Consider the following 19935-nt stretch of genomic DNA (forward strand, 5'->3'; position numbering starts at 1 on the left):
AGTTCCAGAGGCCGACAGTCTCAATTTGGCCCTTTGTTCCTTTCCCCAGTCCTTTGCTTTCCCCATGGATATTCTCTCCCTCCTGGCCAAAGTTCCTAGAGACTGATTGAAGTGCTTGGCACCATTTTCCCGCTTCCCTGTACTTGCCCTGCATTTGATTGATCCTGTAGTTAAGTGTTCTCTCCATCTCTTTATTATTATTTATGCATATCTTGAACAGATACCTTTATGATCAAATAATAACTCAAGATCTCCAGACTGGCTAATCCATAAGCATTTTATTGCATAAGGGGCAGTGGCATCTAAAATGACAAGACTTTCTTCCTGGGTCAAAGATGGGAGAAAAGCATACAATTGTGGGTGTGCAGCCGAGCCTTGGGGCAGAGAGCTTTAGATATCCATAGATGTCTATCTCTCATTCCAACTGGGTGATCTCTGTGCTATGACGGGAGATGGAGCTCTTCTCTAAACCATATGTAGTCAAGGATCAAAAATTCTGGGGCTCTGAGATTTTTAAAAACTTCTATTCCTATCTTGCTGTTCTCCTTTGCAAATCAGGAATGCTGCATTTGCACAACATCTTAAATCTGACTCTGAGTTTATTTGTTGAAACCTGAATTAACCAAACAAGCTTGCTAAGACACCTAAAAGATGAACCAAGGTCTAAGCAAGTGATGGCTCATGCACTTCGTGAAGGTAGTTCCTAGGTTTTTAAACTGACTTGGTGAATGTATTGTGCAAGCAGGGCACTGTGTCGGGTATACCTCAAGAGAAATAAGTAGCCTGATCTGATCAGGCTACCAGTAAAGAAGAAAACAAATAGTTCTCCCTCCCAGGTGTTTCTCTTGGTCGATTTTCCAATTTCTGGGACCTGCAAGGGGCACTGAGAGGGTCCAGTGGTAAATTACTAATCCTACAATTTTTGATAGCCCTCTAACTCAGCCTTGAGTTGATCAAGGTGTTTATTCATTCAGTTAAACAAACAATGAGCCACTTTTTTTGCCCTTCAATGGAGCTATTTCCCTTTGTAACTGACAAGCTAGGACTGGCCAGATATTTGTCTTCCTTGATGTTGGTCTGTGGCAAAGCAGGTGGCGGGCAGGTGCAACAGTAGAGGAGTGCGAAATTACTGTTTTCCTTTCTTCTTTGACATGAGGAGAATGTGGATTATTCTTTCAGCTGAAATGGTCTCTTTCTCTGAGCTTCATGGGCCATGGAGGTAGCGGTAGTTAGTGGTTAGTGAAGAGTGACATCACCAGAAGGCCGTACAAAAGAGACTCAGGAGGGTCATGCTTGAGTTTGCACAATAAATGATGAAGGAAGAAATGGAGTTCTACCTGCTTACCGCTTTGCTGCAAGCTGCCAAAGCAGCCATAGATCTGCCAAAGGAAGCTAAAATAGGGTAATTCAAGCAAAGGATTTGTGCCGGCATTCTCTGGCTAGCTTAGTCCAAGCCAGATCAGCGTGTCTGTTTATTCATGAACAATGAATTAAAGGCGGCTAAACGTTGGAGAGTCAACTGTGAGAAATTGTTCTTGCCTTGAGGGAAAGAAGTACTATAACGCTATAACCAGAGGGCCTTTCCAGCTTGCTCAGTGGAAATAGAGGAGGGGGGAGGTGGGTTGGAGGCTTCTACAACTTCAGAACATGGTGGGAGGAGCCTTCCTTTTATAAAGTTCCATAAAACATAATTTTCCTCTTTGCAGTAAACTAAGCCATCTGGTAGAGAACTATGCCAGCTTCTCTTCGTGCTTCCCTAGTACCTACCAAACACAGGACGTTACAAAAATATTATTTCAAGAGTATGAAAATAGTCTTCACCCACAGTTTGCCATATCCTGCTTGGGAATGTGTGTTACTATCCCAAAGCAGGTTTATCCTCTCTGAGAATAGCATTTTTCAATGCTGGCTAAAACTTTACTGGACATGTGAGCACCTCAAATCTGGAAGTCCCCAGCTGGGAAAGCCTTCTTGTTTCATCCTAGCTGTGCAAGTTAGTAACTGGCTTCTTCCTTGGCCATAAAGAAAGGCAAGGAGCCATAGCAGAGGTGGTATTCAACAGGTTCTGACCAGTTCTGGAGAACTGGTAGCGAAAATTTTGAGTAGTTTGGAGAACCGGCAAATAAGTAGTTTGAGTAGTTTGGAATGGATTACAGTATCCTTCCCCTGCCACGCCCACCAAGCCACGCCCACAGAACTGGCAGTAACATTCCTTCTTCTCTCAACAACCCTATGAGGAGTATTGGGCTGAGAACGAGTGGCTGCCCCAAAGTCATCCAGCCAGCTTTCGTTCCTAAAGTGGGTCTATAACTCACCATCTCCTGGTTTCTATCCACGTACCTTAAATACTATTATGTCCCTAGCAACTAGCATCCCTACCATGGACTAAAAAAATTGCCTGAACAAAAAGGAAATTGTCTGATCAGACTACTGAATCAAAAATTCTGTCACACAAAATGGAGAGAAATAGCCCTGCTTTTGAATTCCTCAAATTACTTTGAATATATGTTAATTTTAGGCAAAAAGCTTCAAACCCCCTTTGTAGGGTGGTGGGTAATTTATCCCCTAAGTTAAATAAAATTAAATTGTTCTGCTTTTTTTTTTAGCCTTTTAATTGCCCTTTTCTCCAACTTCTCCAACTATGCAATAACCTTTCTCAAGTGAATAGATTAGATTGGTAGCCAGCCTTTCAAGTATGAACACAGCCTTCATTAATAGTAAGTCAATAGTAACAACAAAAGTTAAGCAGACTTGAAAATTGTCTTATCTACACAAAACAAATATAAGCATTCTCCATTGACTTGTGGAATTTATAACAAATTGATCCTTGTGGACAGTTTGACATGGTGTATAGCCTAAGCACAGATTTCCCACATGAAGGAGAAGTAGTTCATTCAAGACAAATGGTAAGGATCCTCAGTGACACGGATTCATTTCACACAACTTGGGCTAAATCATATAGAAACTTGGTTTATTGAATAAATTTAAATTATCTCAGATTAAGCCATAAACCATGGCTTTTAAACCATTATAGTCACCTTCACACAACATGTTAGAGCCACACTAATGATTACTTAATATTTTTTTTATGAATGTTGGGTTGGATTGTCTTTATCAAAAAGCTTCAGCTCATGGAAGAAGTCTGCTTCTCATTTCTCTGCACAGACCTCCCAATTGTACATGGGAGACCATATGAATGTCCCAACAGGTTTACATCCAGTGTCTGAAGCTGAACTACATGCCTCTGTCTGTTCCTCTGGGAGAAAGCATGAGTTGATGCTTGGCGGGACATAGCTGGCTTTCCTCCCAGGCAGTGGTGCTTGGAGCTATTTGGGAAGCAGCCAGATTGGCAGGCCCTCCAAAAGGGTGTGAAAGAAGCTTTTCAAAGGAGGAGAAAGAAAAAAACTCAGAGAAACTCACCTAAAGACAAATATTTATGGGAGTGGAAAGTTAGGGGTGAGGAGTGAGGAGTGAAGAATGTTGGAATTTTGAAAGTGTGGAATGGATTATCTGGCTCAGAGACATTTACCACACAAAGGGATTACTTGCTTGAAACAATTCTGCCAGTTTCACCCTTCTAAACACATGGATATTACTATTTTTCTCACTTTCAGTCCTAGGGCATGGCTTCTTCAAGATCTCCTTGTATTTTGCCTTTCGTAATTGGGAAATCAATGCACCACAAACATCCCTTCTTGCTTTCTTTAAATACTGTATATACTGCCCTGGCTATGGAAGAATCAGAATCAGAACAGATATTGTGAATAGGAGCTGGGGATAAACCAGACATTCGTCATTCTGTCATACACTAAAGCATTCCACTGAGGTGGAACACATCTCAAATGGCAGTGAGTCTTTGAGGGTTGGCTCACCTCACTGAACAAGGATGAGGGTTATAAGTCCATAAAATAAAAGGAGGATGAACGCTTCCCTCCTTCCTTCCTTCCTTCCTTCCTTCCTTCCTTCCTTCCTTCCTTCCTTCCTTCCTTCCCTTCCCTTCTTCCTTCCTTCCTTCCTTCCTTCCTTCCTTCCTTCCCCAAACAATCCATTACTTAAAATAGAATAAAGAATGAACACAAAGCATCTCTGAATGAAGCTACTTCACTATCTCCTTCCCTTTTTTTCCTGAAGGAACTCAGGGCCACAAAGGAGGTCCTTATTCTCCAACATCTCAGTGCACCAAAAGGCCCATGGAATCCACATTCAGCCCAAGTTGAGCTGGTTTGCAGAAGGATGATAATCTCCCTAAACCGAAGTCCTAGCCCAGACCCCCAGGGGTTTCAGAGTCAATTCCAAAGTGGTGTCCTTCTTTGATGATTGGGTACACTGGAATCTGTAAGACACTAGCACTTCACGGGCAGTACGCCGGAAGGTCTTGCTGACAAAGCAGTAAAGGAAGAAGTTGATGGAGGTATTGAGCATGGCTACCATGTTGGCAACATCCAAGGCCAGGTGTACTCGCCAGTCCTGATTGACTGATGCCACGTAGAGGTGGTAGATCATGACAAATGTCCGTGGAGCCCAGAGGACAATGAAGACAGTGGTGACGGCCAACAAGATGGCTGTGGTTCTGCTGAGGCGGCCGTTGGGATTTCCTGATCGCTTGAGCTTGTAGATTATAACAGAGTTTGTCATCAGAAAGACAGTGCAGGGAATGAAGTAGATGATGAAGCAATGAAGCCACTTCAGGACTTTGTCCATAGTGCTGGGCGGGGAGACATCATGCCAAACATCTAGCCACCAGTAGAAAGGAACTCCAGTAGCCAGTGAGACTGTAAACATGGCAGCAATTATCTTCTGGGTGCGTTCTGGATAAGAGATAGCCCTGTACTGCAGGGGATGGCAAAGGGCCACGTAACGGTCCATAGTCAACAGTACTGTCACCCAGATGGAGGTGTGATTGGCCGTGAACTGTAAGATGTTGATTGCATGGGCAAAGGCACCTGGCACTTCGCGGCCCAAGATGGCTGCCTGCACAATGAAGCCAGCAAAGACCACAAAGACTTGAGTCAGGATGTCAGAAGTGGTGAGCGCCAAGAGGTAGCAGTACGAGGATTTCCGGGTACGAGCAGCAAGGCGGGAAAGTGCAGCGGCAGTTAAAATGTTAACTTGAACAGGGAAGAAAAGATAATAAAAAGGTAATAAAAGTTTTCTGTAGATAAGGAGTTTAAAAGTGCTTTAGGATGAATTAGTATTTGTATGCATAACTCTGACTAATATTTGGTTTCTGCAAAATTGTCCCAAATGGCCTCTCTTTAGCTTATTTGTCCTTGACGGGGCTATTATCAAGATAAAATAAAGCTGGGAAAGATAACAAACAGATACGGGTGTCAGCCAGAAGGACTAGAGATGCAGTCATTGTATTGGGACCCAATTACACCAATGAAATAGGAAGTAGGAAAGTGTCACCCCTGAGAAGTAATTCAGACAAGAAGCACCAACCATGAATACTAACGCTATTTTTATTGTTGCAAGTCTGAAAGTACATCTCTCTCTCTCTCTCTCTCTCTCTCTCTCTCTCTCTCTCTCCCCCCTTACCTTTACCTTACAAATTTGGGGTGGGGGTTCCTTTCAGAGATTTTCTCCTTACCTTTACAATCTAAGAAACTTGGGGCGGGGGAGGGGTTTCCTTTTGGAGATGGTCCTCCTCTCATTCTTTCTGTGAGCTAAGCTGCCTCTTATCTGACCAGTCCCTAGTCTGCAGCTCTTCCTCCTCCTGTCTCTCAGGCATGTTCTTACATAGGAACAATAGAATAACAGGGACCTTGGAGGTCTTCCTTCTAGTCCTACCCTCTAGTCAGGGAGACAAATGGTTGTCCAATCTCTTCTTAAAAACCTCCACTATTGGAGCACTGATTGATGGAATGACTTGCCTCCCCAGAAGTTGTTCCAACACGGGGAGGTTTTTAAGAAGAGATTGGACAGCCATTTGGTTGGAATGGCATAAGGCAAGGGTCTCTGGGAGTTGAAGTCCACAAGTCTTAAAGTTGCCAGCATTGCAGACCCCTGTGATAAGGTATACCACAGTGACCATTGACATTTCAAAACAGAGGAGGCTAATTCCCATGAACTGCTGAAGTAATACCAGGGCTTTGTGAAAACACATCATTTTCAGTATCGCTGGCATTGTAGATGCAAACACTAATGGCGTTGTGGAGCAAGCAGATTTCATACTTTTCTCTCTGAGCCAGCAGTCCCAGTTCCTCTTGTTAGGGACTCATAAAACTACCTAGCCCTAGGGGGAGGCCATCCATGTTCTCCACATCTTTGTTAGGTGATAGCTCCCTCTGGTGTTCATCTTGAAATTAACACTATGACTGTTCGTATGAGTAAAGTTGTACCCACTGTAATAAACTTTTCCCCCTCACCTTCCTATAGTCTTCTTTTTTAAAAAAAATTCCTGACCTTGCATTAAACTGTTGGGACAAGAAATAAAGTTTGGATTTCCCTTTGCTAAAAAAAAAATCAGTAGACATCGGAGAACATACTGATCTCTTACACTGAATAGGTTATTGGAAGGACTGGATGCCCTCCAAAATCTGTGCTCTTAACATTTTATGATTTATTTTTTTTTACTAATATTGATGAGCACAGGAGAAGTGAAAAAAAAGTTCCGTTGGAAGGATTTTGATGAAAATACATCAAGAAGTTAACAGAAGTTGTGGTGATTGTGGAATAGTAATTAAAATGTTGGACCAAATCCCACAGAGATCTAGAATCTAGACTGAGCACAGCTCCCTAGGTGAGTTTAGGCTGATGGCAGTATTGTTGTTTTATGGGGGGAAATGCTGTAAGAGGTCTGAAGCACTGTGGACTGGCAGCCTCCAGGATGAGAACAACTGACTTACGGACAACTTACAAACAGACTGTTGATTCTTCCTTCAGCTAAAGAATTGCTGAAGCCAAGCAATGCTTTCATGAACCACTGAAACTATGTACATTTAACAAATAGTGTGTTTTCAATGGTTCATGGAAATATTGTGTGGTTTCCGCTGTTGGTCGGCTTGAGGAAGGAGAATGTTGTCTGCCAGTTTTAGTCATAGGCAGTCCATTTGTAAGTATGAGTTCTGACTTAAATACAAATTAGAATTAAACACAGGAACGGGACTTGCTCATAACCTGAGCAGTGCCTGCATTGCTTCGAGCTCTTGAGCAAAAAGCAGCATATAAACCTAGCTACAAAATAAACAAGTTTAGTAATATAAACTTTATTAAGGTATTTTACCATATTTTACTATAATTCCTATATATTGCATCTTGAGTATTCCTAGAAAAATAACCCCAGTCCTTACTGTAATAATACTTCGCTTACAGTATTCCTTTATATATCAATCCTATGGGAATTATACAGTCCTTTTTTCCCCCATAGTTTAACATCTTTCCCACACTAAGGGCAAACATTTTCTATTTGTCACTTACCAATATAACATGTGAATGCTGGTAAGAGATAAGCGCTGTACAATAATCAGTGAACCCCACTGCAGTTACATGTAAAGGAAAACATTAAACACTTCTGGTTTTAAAATGAAGGGCTCAGTTAATTTCCTTCGTTATAATCCTTGTCTGAAAATATACCTTCTCAAATTTGGCTGGATACGTTTTATTTTTCATGCTTTGCAGCAGCTGTTTACCTTGGTTTGTCATCCTTTTGCAGCTCCCTGGCTTGTTTGTATTTAATCTGTGAGGGATATATGTCCCTTCCATTTCTATCTCCTATTCTCTATGGTGGCCTTTAGCTCCTATTTCCAACCATTTTCTCCTGATAGCCACTAGAGACAGATTCTTCTCAGCGGAATCCATTTTTTTTTTCTTGGCAGTCTTTCCCGCAAAAAATGTTTGAGTCCCTCCTTCTGCAGGCTTTTAAAATGTGATTTGGTTTCTGGACTGTATTTGTTTGAATTGATAGGATGGAGTTTTTATTGTGCCCTTTTACATACTCCACCCCCCCATGTGTCAGCTTGGCAGTACTACCCCAGACACTTAAACAAATAACCATAAAATCTCTCAACTATGAATTGTTGTTGTTGCTGCTTCTCTTCCTCCTCCTACCTGCTGGAAGTATGCATGAATACATCTCCCTGACACACCTGTGGAGCTGTCTGATTTCTTGATTTTTGTCTTACCAGGCAAACCCACACACAGCAGGATGCAGTAGTAGAGGAGGGCCCCTAGGCTGACCAAGCAAGGCGATATCTCTTTCTCATCTGGGTCCTTGGCATTGCTTCCCCAGGCAGGATCACTTTTGTTCATCTTCTCTTAGCGCCTTCCAGCTACAAGGAGACCAAGGACAATGGGGTTAAAAAATATGATAGAATCCTTGCTTACAATAGAAGAACTCTCACTGACCCTGGACCATTGGCTGCAGGAAATTGTTCCTTTTTTTTTTAAGGAACAAGGCCAGCAAAACAACAGTGCCACAGAATGAATCAATATTCTGCTATAGGCAATGATTGATTTCATTTGACCCACACATTTTCCCCAAGGCTGTCATTATCCCAGCAATTCTATATCTTTCCAGTTGAGTAAAGTTTCTGCCTCAGTGTGTATGTAAAAAAAGATTCATTGGTCTACAATGAAGTTTCTAAACCAGAGGTCAAAGGCAAATTTGACTCTTTTCCACCAAAATATTCAACTTCTGCTCCTTTTCTGTTAGGTGTGGGAAACAAGAACACCTAGAGATGTAAAGCAAAAGGACAGAATTATAATGCCCTCTCCAAAATTCAGGATAGAGAGTCATCATTAAGAGATTAGTGAATGTTCAGGTATATCTGTTGGGCATTTAGCAAGCTGCCCAATATGGTGGACAAGGGTGGAAATAAATGACTACATTTAAATACAAGAGGCATTCAACCAACTCTGAGATATATTCTATTCCATTTTACTAGTGTCTTGTTCCTTCCGGTGGTTATTTATTAGCTATGATGCTACAACGGGTTCCCTGCATTAACAGAAGAGTTGGGCTAGATAGCCTCTGAATTTCCATCAGGTAGAATGATTCTATTTCTCTATCTGGATTGACAGAGAGTGATATCTAGAAGGATTGATAGAGGGTTTTGGGTGCATCACTCCCCGCTATGGACCCCCCTGGGTCCCTGTTTCACTCTTTCCTAGCAAGTAGCAACTTTCTATCCACCTGGCTCCTGATGCTGGTAGAACTAAGCAATGTAACGACGTAGCCCAAGGAAATGCAATTCTCCTTCTTCTTGCTAGATCAGGCTAGGGCAGTCCAGTCTAGGTCACTACATGCCATTTCCTTGCAGATGCAATCTGGTGGAAACTTACCTTGATGCTTTGGCTGCAGAAATTGCTGTCCCGTATTCGCCAGCTCAGCAAGTGGTCCCTGCTGATTCTCCCCAGTAGATGATGTCTGAAGCTCCTCCTCCTCCTCCTCCTCCTCCTCCTCCTCCAGGCTGTTGTAGGGACCCAGAGAGAAAAGACAAAGACAAAAGCCCAGGGGGAGAGATGGAAAAGAGGCTGAGCAAACTGCTGGATTCAAGCTCTTGCCAAAGGAGGGGGAAAGAGGAGGAGGAGGAGGAGCAGTGGCAGGTGTGCACGTGGCTGAGACAGACCTAGGAGGGAGTGGAGAAGCCGGCTGGTCTGGCTGAGCAGAAATGGAGGCGGGAGGAGGGAAAGCTGAATTAAAGCATTGCCAGTCAGTTACTTGTGCTTACTTTGTATGGGTGCAGACATAGTATCTCAAACTATATGGTCCTTATGGACTTCTGCCCAGAGGCTCAGACCCTGAGATGCCCACTTGCCCAGAAACTGGTGCCCACTGATGTTGCTCAACAGTGGGTATTCCACAGCGAGGCTTCCTGCCTTTGAGCTTACCTATAGCAATAGTGTGGATCTAATCAAATCGGAGGCCATTGAGCTGGGACAGAAGGAGTGAAAAGAGGCTGAGAGAGCTAGAAGCAGCAGGTTGCTTCGCTCTTGTTCTGTTGACAGTTTGTCTCAGGATCAGCCATAGAGGTGATGAAAAAAAAAAAAGGTTACTGTGGTGTGGCTGCAACAATATGATCGAAGCTGCCATCTTGAGTTTTTTTTTGGCTCCTCTGACATCTCTAATGTCAATTATTACTCTTCCTCCCCAAAAGAGAGCTTCACATGTATTCCTGTAATGCATAGTCTTCTTTTACATGGCCTCCTTTTTCCTCTCCCAAAGCTAAATGTTTTTTGATGCATTTGCTTGAAGATGGAAATGAGAACTTGAGAACCTTCAGCCAGGGGCCTTATGGCAGAGAGGATGTCCCTCCAGGAACCCTGCCCAAACCAATCAGTGCTTCAACAGTTAAGTATCAATTGCTTGATTTGGACCTGGAAAGAGACCACAGCTAATGCAGATGGTCAAGCTCAAGCATAATGTGTTTGGATGGGCAGGTCCCACTAAGCTGTCCTGGTTTTGATTAGCTGAAACTTTTGGACAATGTTCAAAAGCAGTCCCAGATATCCTACAGATCATTGACCCAAGCAGGTGGTTACCAGAATGGGAATAATTATTGCAAAGCTTTTTTTTGTCCAAAAACATCAGCCAGTCCATTGATCAAACTTGCTTTGAGCCACAGATGATGCTGGTTCTTCTAGTATATACGAGAGATCTGAGAGGAGGCCCACACTGCATGCTTCCCTGCTTAGAATAGGTCAGGGGAAGGCAATCCTTCTAAGCCTGCTGCATTTCTCCCCCTCATTTTTTCAGTTGTGAGAAATTTTATACCCAAATATGTTTTATTCCTTATACTGTTTCCATCTTCCCTTAAAATATTAACAGAATCCACAATGGTTTGAGAATCAGTGCCTCCACTACATAATGGACAGTCAAGCTGAAACTATGTTAATCAACTAAAATTAGCAACTTCCTCAAACTCCTAAATAAGTTACCCAGACCTAATCCGCCTATCAAAGGATAACAGATAACAGATGATCAAAGTTGGAAGGGTTCTTGTAGGTCATCTAGTCCAACCCTCCGCCCATGCAGGAAACCTTACACCATTTCTGACAAACGGCAGTCCAATCTCTTCTTGAAAGTCTCAAGTGATGGCGCTCCCACAACGTCCGAGGGCATGCTGTTCCATCGGTTGATTGTTCTCACTGTCAAAAAGTTTCTCTTTATTTCCAGGTTAAATCTCTCCTTGTTCAGTTTCCATCCATTATTCCTTGTCTGGCCTACAGGAGCTTTAGAAAATAGCTTGACCCCTTCCTCCCTGTGGCAGCCCCTCAAATATTGGAAGACTGCTATCATGTCTCCCCTGGTCCTTCTCTTCACTAGACTAGCCAAGCCTAGTTCCTGTAACCGTTCTTCATGTGTTTCAGCCTCCAGTCCCCTAATCATCCTGGTTGTTCTTCTCGGTACTTTTTCTAGAGTCTCAGCATCTTTTTTATAATGTGGTGACCAAAACTGGATGCAGTACTCTAGGTGTGGGGCCCACAAATACAGAGTTAATTAAATTAGGTCTCCCAGAGGAACTACATGCTCACAAGAATAAACATACCTTCATACACACACAAACACAACTCAAGTGTCACCCTAAATTCAGCACATAGACACTTTACCCTGGACAAGCTCCAGATAAAAATCTGCCACTGTACCCCATTTCTCTGCAGCCTAGCCCTAAAGGCAAACTGTTTTGCTTTTAGGAATAAATATTTCTTCTTTCCTCAAAGCAGTCTGGGTCCCGTTTTTATTTATTCTTGCACAAGCCTGGCTCAAATTGGAACCCCAAGTTATTCTTCTGACACAATGATTGAGGAATATGGCAATGATGTAATGACAGTAGAAGGGTGTATGCATTGAACTTATTGGAATCCAGCTGTTACTAGTGCAAACCTTTTCTCTCCACTGTAAAAGGAGACAGTGTTAGCAAGTGACTCATTGCGGTATTGGTGTGTTGGGAGGAAGAAAAGTGCAACCACACTTGCAAGCTTCTGCTACTTTGGTTGACTTTAATATAGTTCTAGTTATCTTGCCTTATTTCCTGATGTGGTCTACTTTATCGGGCTGCTACATAGAATTGAACTTGACTCTGGATGATACACCCATGCAGTTTTCTTCCTGGAGTTAGGAAAGTAATCTGCCAAGCTTCTTCTTCGATCTTTGTCCTTCGACTGTGTTATGAATGTTGCCAGGAGGTAGAACGTATTAGCAGAAGATTTAAAAAACACATCTGGATGGCCTCTGCCATTCACTTAAGAATCTCTCATTGAGTCCATCACCTGGTTCAAGAACTGCTTCACAACCCTTCTGAGATTAAATGGTGAGGCAGAGCACATTTCCATCTAGGTCAGGGGTCTCCAACCTTGGCAACTTTAAGGCTTGTGGACTTCAACTTCCAGAATTCCTGAGCCAGAACTGGCTGAGGAATTCTGAGAGTTGAAGTCCACAAGTCTTAAAGTTGCCAAGGTTGGAGACCCCTGATCTAGGTGATATCTCAGCCCATCTCCCTATTAAACTTCTCCCAAGAAGCAAATTCTTACATAATTTTGGTTCAAAGCAGAAATGTTATGGTCTTGCTTATGAGGAGATCAAGGTAGCATAGATGCTGGAATGTTAGATAAGTACTAGGAAAAGATAAGTTGGAAGCTCATAAGTTTATTTATTTATTTTATTTATTTTTTATTTTTATTTATTTGATTTGCCAATTGTTTACAAGATAATAAGTATAAGTGTATACATAGTTGTGAATACATGAAATGGGTACATATAAGAAAAATAAAAGAATAAGAGAAACAATAGGACAGGGACGGTAGGCACGTTGGTGCGCTTATGCACGCCCCCCCTACAGACCTCTTAGGAAAGGGGTGAGGTCAATAGTAGACAGTCTAAGGTTAAAGTTTTTGGGGTTTGGGGAAGAGACTACAGAGTCGGGTAGAGTATTCCAGACATTGACCACTCTATTGCTGAAGTCGTATTTCCTGCAATCAAGTTTGGTGCGGTTTACTTTGAGTTTGTATCTATTGTGTGCTCTTGTGTTGTTATGGTTGAAGCTGAAGTATTCATTGACAGGTAGGACATTGCAATGTATGATTTTATATACCATGCTTAAGTCAGACCGAGACGGCGTAATTCAAGGTTTTCTAGTTCTAGAATTTCAAGTCTGGTGGCATAAGGTATTCTACAACGAGTAGAAGAGTGGAGAACTCTTCTTGTGAAATATTTCTGGACTTTCTCAATTGTGCTAATATCAGATACGTAATGAGGGTTCCAGACTGATGAACTGTATTCGAGTATTGGTCTAGCAAATGTTTTGTATGCTCTGGTTAGTAGTGTGATATTACCAGAGAAAAAGCTACGTAGGATTAGGTTAACAACTCTTAATGCCTTTTTGGCTATGTAGTTGCAGTGGGCTCTAGCACTTAGATCATTAGAGGTGAGTATTCCAAGGTCCTTTACAGAGCTTGGGTCATCAACAAGATCTTGACTATTCAGCTTGTATTTTATTTTCTGATTTTTTTTGCCAATATGTAAGACAGAGCATTTATTTGTTGAGATTTGAAGTTGCCATTTGTTTGACCATTCAGATACATAGTCAAGATCTTTTTGTAGGGTAGCAGTATTGTCTGTGGTATTGAACAGCTTTACATCATCAGCGAAGAGAACGCAATTGCTCTTAATATGATCACAGAGGTCGTTTATGTAGAGTATGAAGAGAGTTGGTCCTAGAACACTGCCCTGGGGGACACCACTATTGACAGGTACTGGATTTGATAGGACGCTCCCGATTTTGACCATTTGTTGTCTGTTTGACAGGAATGCTTCTATCCAGTTATTCAGTTGTCCAGAGATACCATAGGATTTTATTTTTAGGAGTAGTTTGTCGTGTACCACTGAATCAAAGGCTTTACAGAAGTCTATGTAGATTGCGTCTATTGCTTTGCCCTGGTCGAGTTGTGTCGTCCATATGTTTTTGCAGTGTAAGAGTTGCAGATTACAGGATAGTTTTTTTCTGAAACCAAATTGTTTATTGGAGAGTAGGTTGTTTGTCTCTAAGTGGAGGATGATGGATTGGTTAATAATTGATTCCATGACTTTACAGGTGACGCAGCATAAGGAGATTGGCCTGTAATTTTCAACTAGGCTTGGGTCTCCCTTTTTGAAGATGGGGATGACTGTGGCTTGTGACCATAGGTTAGGCAAGGAGCTGGTCCTGAAAGATTTTTCAAAGATTATGCTTAGAGGTTTGGCTATGGCAGTGGATAGCTTTCTTAAGAAGTAGGCACATATTCCATCCGGTCCAATAGATAGAGATGGTTTTAGATTGCGTAGTGATTTTTCAACATTGTCTTCTGTGAAATCGATATGTATTAGATCATTGTTGTTATCTGTGGTACGGCTAGGAAATACTGGGCATGATCCATTGCTGTTTACAAATACTGGGCCGAAGAATGTGTTAAAGATGTTGGCTTTAATGGTGTCGTCGTTGCAGTCTTTACCATCAGGTCCTATCAAGGGAGGGATGGACCTTGAGTCTTTTAGTTTGTTGTTTACAAAATTGTAAAAAGCACGGGTGGAATTGGTGCTTAGAAGGTTTTCCTCTTGTTTAATGTGATAATTGGTGCATTCGGTCTTTATCTGGTGGCATAAATTTTTGTATCGGTTTTTGAAATTGGCAACGTGACCAGATTTGTTTTTCCGCCAGAGTGATCTCTTTTGGATTGAAGTTTCCTTATTGATATGGGTAATCTGCTTTTTTGTTTTGTTTTGGGAGTTGTTGTTGGAACATATAGTTTGATGACTCTTTTGACTTCAAGTAAAAATATGTTCTAATGGTCTTCAACGGTATTGCATCCAGTGAATAGAGATTGCCAATCAAGATCATTTTTGCCTTTTTTGAAGTTACAATAGGGGATTACATCATTGTGGTGATTTTTGTGTGGACGTATGTTGAGACAAAAGTCAATCATATTGTGGTCACTACTGGAAAAGGGTTCTTTAGTTTGTATTCCGTAAATTAAATTCAAACTGTTGCAGAAGATGAGATCGAGGCAGTTGTTTAGTCTAGTGTTGTTGATTACTAGTTGTTCCAGTCCCAGATTTGTAATAGCATTGTAGAAGGTTGTGTGTATGATTTCAGTTGTACAATCATTTAGGGTCCAGTCAATATGAGGTAGATTGAAATCACCAAGAAGGATAAAAGGGTATGGACAGGATGCAGCCCATGTTAGTAATGTATTTAGCTTGTTTGCATGTTCGATGTCATAATCAGGTGCTCTGTAACATAGTAAGAATCGAATTGTGATATTTAAGGATAGTTCACAGATGATGGTTTCAGGAAGGGCAAGCTCCTGGGTAACTTGGATATTTTTTAGATGTAAGGATTTTTTATAGAATATAGCAACACCACCTCCTCGACGATTTTCACGATCTGATCGGTAAACATGATAGTCTCTTACTGTGGTAATGGAGTCGGGGAGAGATGCATTGAGCCATGTTTCACAGACAAATATAATGTCGAAGCTAGCCATATTTAGGAGGAAGAGAAATTCAGGTATTTTATTCACGAGGCTTCTTGCATTGAGTAGTTTGCATTTAAGGCCGGCAGTAGTTGGAATTGAGGTAGTTGGGGGCGTGCGTGCCTAGTCTTGGGTGATGGTGGATGGGTTGAGGTAGGGTTGTGGTTGAGGGTAAAAGCTGAGTATTGGGTTGCGTGGCTTTGTAAGATCTTCTTACCCTATCCATAGAAAGCTAGTGGCCTTCAGTGGTTACTATTCATGGTGGCTGGTTATTCTCTCCAGAATTACAGATGGCCTGCCTGAAATACTGCAATAGTTATTTAAATGCATCTATTGGGATGCTGAATGTTGGAGCAGATGGGCCCTTGCTGGGTTAGTAGAACTCTTCTTATATTAAAAGTCACTGAGATAAGAAGGAAGAATGTTACTCAATGATGCCTTTTAGAAAAATGGTGCACAAGGAACATAAATCAGTCAATCCTCCTCCTGTCAGTTTCCTATTTGACTGAAGGGAGACATTACAGAATATATATTTTAGCAGTTATAGGTGAAGCTTGAAAAGATAGAAATATTCAATTTCTTTCCATGCAAATTCTGAAAAGTTGGTTTGCCAGTTACTAACATGGTTTGTTGTAGCAACGTTGTCCTCTCATCAGAACTAGTATTCCAAAAGAGACATGAATCTTAAGAAAAAAACCCTGTTCTGCTACTAGTAGATCTAGTAAGACTGGGAAGACTTCACGTTTGCTAAGAATCCAGAAATGGAGTCAGAACGATCTTAGACCTAGGGATAGTAGCAAGATTGGGCCTTGGGTTCTAACATGAGCAACATTTTTAGCACAACCCAGCTTCTCTTGCCTCTCTTCCGAAGGCCATTTTATACCTGCCTTTTCTCTTTGCTTGATCAGGGAGCCATGTTGTTGCCTGAGACAATTACTTAGTCATCCTGTGATATTATCGGTTAATGCTGTTTTTATATTATCAGCTAATTCCTCTATTTTACAGATGGCTGCATTTAACATGTGTTCACCAGTCCATTTGAAGCATCCCTTGGCTGCTGGACTCTCTCTTCTTATCAGCTGTGCAGAGAACAACAACATGAAAAGGACCTAGCGTATGCGTCATACAACCAGAACACCCAACCACCCCAAGGAAGGAGAAAACTCTTTGTTTGAGGCATTTTCCTTTGCAATTTACCTAATAGAAATCTGCATATTTCAGTTATTCACTGGCTTTCCATTATATCACTGATTAAAGACGGGGTGAGGTACATGGTTGATATTGTCTGAAAAAATAAGAGCATGGCCACTGCTTGTCCAGCCCAAGGTATGTCCCTGAGTTCCTTTCCTCTCATTGATCTCAGTAAGAAGGGGCTCCCATGTTTCCTCTTTAACTACCTATCCAAAGCTGATTTTCCTTCTCTTATTTTTCTCTCTCCTTCACTCTGTTTTTTCTCTTGTAGCCTGTGTGCCTTTTCTCATCAAGCTGTTCTTTTTTCGCACCAGTGGCTAAATGAGCCGATCAGCAGATGGACTGCCAAGCAATTAACCTACAAATGGCAGGCAGCACTGAGCACCGTTGCCACTAGTAATATAAGAATCCATATTTGCCTGGTTATGGCACATTCACTTAGTGGCAGGTAGAAATAGGTGTGGGGTGACAAATGGAGCTGTACTTGATATCTGAAAGGGACAAGAAGCTACTCTGTTTTTGATCTTTGATCTCTTTTTCCCAGCTGCACTTCATATTTTCAGCTTGAAATATTTCTTTCTCAAGAGCCAAATCTTTCTCCCCTGTTCTTCTTTAAACTTGGAGATTCCTTCCCTGCAGTGTTTCCTCTCTCTCTCCTTCCTTCTCTCCCTCCCTCCCCCTTTCCCCCTAAAGACTATATTCTAGCGGTGCATTTTTAAAAATATGCACATGAATATATCTATATAACAGGGCCAGCAGTTCAGCAGGCCACAATCAATATTGGGTTGTGACTAGAGATGTAGGAATAGGTTTGATCATGAGATGCAAACTACCTTGGGTTCTACATGTCTTTTTAGCCATATCCTTGATTTTCATAAGCAACATTGTGGAAGAAGAGCTCAGTTAGTCTATAGATGATTTTAAAAAATCGGCAGAAACCAAGTACAATAGCCCCTTTTTCCAACTGACTAACTTTATTAAAAGGTACCGTGTTTCTCATATAATAAGACCGGGTCTTATTTTTTTTTTTGAGCCCCGAAAAAATGGCTAGGTCGTCTTTTCAGGGGTGACTTAATTCCCCCCCCTTGCATCTTCGGGCGGGCGGTGACAGCTTGGATATTGACCTCAGCGTTGGTGGGGCACTTCGTATCGAGGTCAACGCAGGCAGCACCATATCCGGGTGTGCAACAAAAGTACTTCCTAACGGCAAGGCCCCCCCCACCATTCCCCCCATTTAGCATGTTTTAATATAGGCCTTAATTTGGGGGGAGGGGCTTAATTTCATTTCATGCCTATAAAACATGCTGGGACTTCCTATTGGGGGAGGCCATATTGTTGGAGAAACAGGGTAGGTGCTTTTGTGAGCTGCAGCTCATTTCATCAGATTCATCCGCATTGAATGAAAGATTACAGATAGTCCTCAACTTATGACCACAATTGAGCCCAAAATTTCTGTTGCTAAGTGAGGCTTTTGTTAAGTGAGTTTCCCCCCATTTTACAACCCTTCTTTCCACAATTGTTTTAAGTGAATTGCTGCAATAGTTAAGTTAGCAATATGTTTATTACTATGTTGACTTTCCCATTGACTTTGCTTGACAGAAGGTCACAAAAGGGGATTACATGACTTCAGGACATTGCCGCTGTCATAAATACAAGTCAGTTGCCAAGCGTCTGAATTTTGATCACATGGCCACGGGGATGCAGCAATAGTCATAAGTATGAAAAGAGGTCATAACTCCCTTTTTTCAGTTTGTAACTTTGAACAATCACTGAACGAACTGTTGTAAGTTGAGGAATACCTGTATGCTTTTTATTTTAAAATTGTTAGCTGGGAAAGATGCAACCAGGTCTTGATTTTTAGCCATACTCTATAAATGTAATAAGATAGATTGGAGGTTAGTTATGGGCAACTCAATGACTCAGTGTACTTAATGTCTTCCCAGCAGGTAGCCCAATGCAGCCAATGAGGTTTCCTGCAAACATTATCAGTCCAGAGCTGAAGGAGCTTCTTAGATGACAGCGATATGCCTTCAAAGAAAAGTGCAGAAAATCCAGTTGCCTCTTGAAAAAGGCTTGATAATCCCATACTTGGGATTATCAGTCCAGGCTCAGCCAGCATAAGAAAGGCTCCTTCATCACTCCTCTCCCAGTATGAACTGTGATAACTGCTGTCCTAAGCATCTTTCCTTCAGTGGTGGGATTCGAATTTTTTTACTACCGGTTCTGTGAGCGTGGCTTGGTGGGCATGGCAGGGGAAGGATCCTGTAAAATCTCCAGTCAGAGGTGGTATTTTCCGGTTCTCTGAACTACTCAAAATTTCCGCTACCGGTTCTCCAGAACTGGTCAGAACCTGCTGAATGCCACCTCTGCTCTTCTTGGTTTAGTTACTAAATCCTTAATATTGAGAAGAGGAAAAAGAGTCTGATCAGATGACACCAAGAGCAACAATTACTCTGATAGAGATAAAGAACTGATTTTAATGTACCTTTTCCCTTATCCAGGCTGGGTAAGGATAGCTCTCAAGCTTTGACTGAGCCCTCCTTTGCCTTCTGTCTCCAGAAATATTTGTTATTTGAAGTATCAGCTCTGGATGCTAAAGTGCCAAGAAAGCGTAGATGTTCAATCCATCCATTTGGCCACTAGGAGATGCTCTTTGTCCAGAGTCAAATGATATGAAAACTATTGTCTGGAAGCTCAAAGGTAAAATTACTATTGATAGGGAAACCAATTCTATTTGTCTACCATTCAACCTGCCATCTCTATGCCTAGAAGACTACGGTGGAAGAAGGTTAAAGGGTTTAACATTAAAATTAAACTAAATAATTAAATTAGCTCAAATGAATTTTATAAACTACGGGCACTTTAGATGTCATCTTTTGTTGGCTATTTGTCTCATCCTGCAAAGTAGAAAACTTTGCTTTGGAAAATTGAAAATATTTAAATCAGCCCTGAGATTATCAATGGATAAGGAGGTGACTGTTTCAATTTATTAATTCTTTGATTTGAGAATACGTCACTTGAGAAATTTAGATATTTAATTATATGAATGTGAACCATTAAAAGTGTGGTTTCCAGACACAGGTGTTTTATTGGCTAAGTGATTGTTAATGGGATAAAATAAAAAAAAGAATAAAATTTATTCTTGACTTACTAATCAAATGTAGATATTGATTCTAGTATACAAAACCTAAAGATAAAAATCCAGTGAGTTCTGAACACTGCAAGAAGAAACAGTGAGCAGATTACTCGATATATTTAAGGGCTCCAACATACCATAAAAATCACATTATTTTTGAT

At 41.4% G+C, this 19935-nt stretch overlaps 1 protein-coding gene and 1 long non-coding RNA gene across 3 annotated transcripts; one reads left to right on the forward strand and one right to left on the reverse strand.

Annotated features, from left to right (window-relative positions):
• Window positions 1-2954: 2954 nt before the first annotated feature.
• Window positions 2955-10431, reverse strand: GPR142 (G protein-coupled receptor 142). 2 transcript variants are annotated; one of them, XM_026675785.2, is made up of 3 exons: window positions 9283-10431; window positions 8124-8270; window positions 2955-5108 (listed from the first exon to the last, which is right to left on the reverse strand). In XM_026675785.2, exons 2-3 carry the CDS (start codon window positions 8248-8250, stop codon window positions 4246-4248), a joined length of 990 nt encoding a protein of 329 aa, XP_026531570.2. In that variant the 5' UTR covers window positions 8251-8270; window positions 9283-10431; the 3' UTR covers window positions 2955-4245. The 2 variants fall into 2 exon arrangements, with proteins under 2 accessions (XP_026531570.2, XP_087812144.1); XM_087956018.1 differs by lacking the exon at window positions 9283-10431 and having other exon boundaries at window positions 8124-9261.
• On the forward strand, window positions 5078-19604 carry LOC148132213 (uncharacterized). Its single transcript, XR_015747714.1, has 3 exons — window positions 5078-5138; window positions 16453-17627; window positions 17991-19604. It is a non-coding gene; the product is annotated as an uncharacterized LOC148132213 (long non-coding RNA).
• The last annotated feature ends 331 nt before the right edge of the window (window positions 19605-19935 follow it).

This window comes from Notechis scutatus, chromosome 2, assembly GCF_049901735.1.
Source record: "Notechis scutatus isolate UNSWTSFEM ecotype Mainland chromosome 2, rNotScu1.2, whole genome shotgun sequence".
NCBI classification, from domain to species: Eukaryota; Metazoa; Chordata; class Lepidosauria; order Squamata; family Elapidae; genus Notechis; species Notechis scutatus.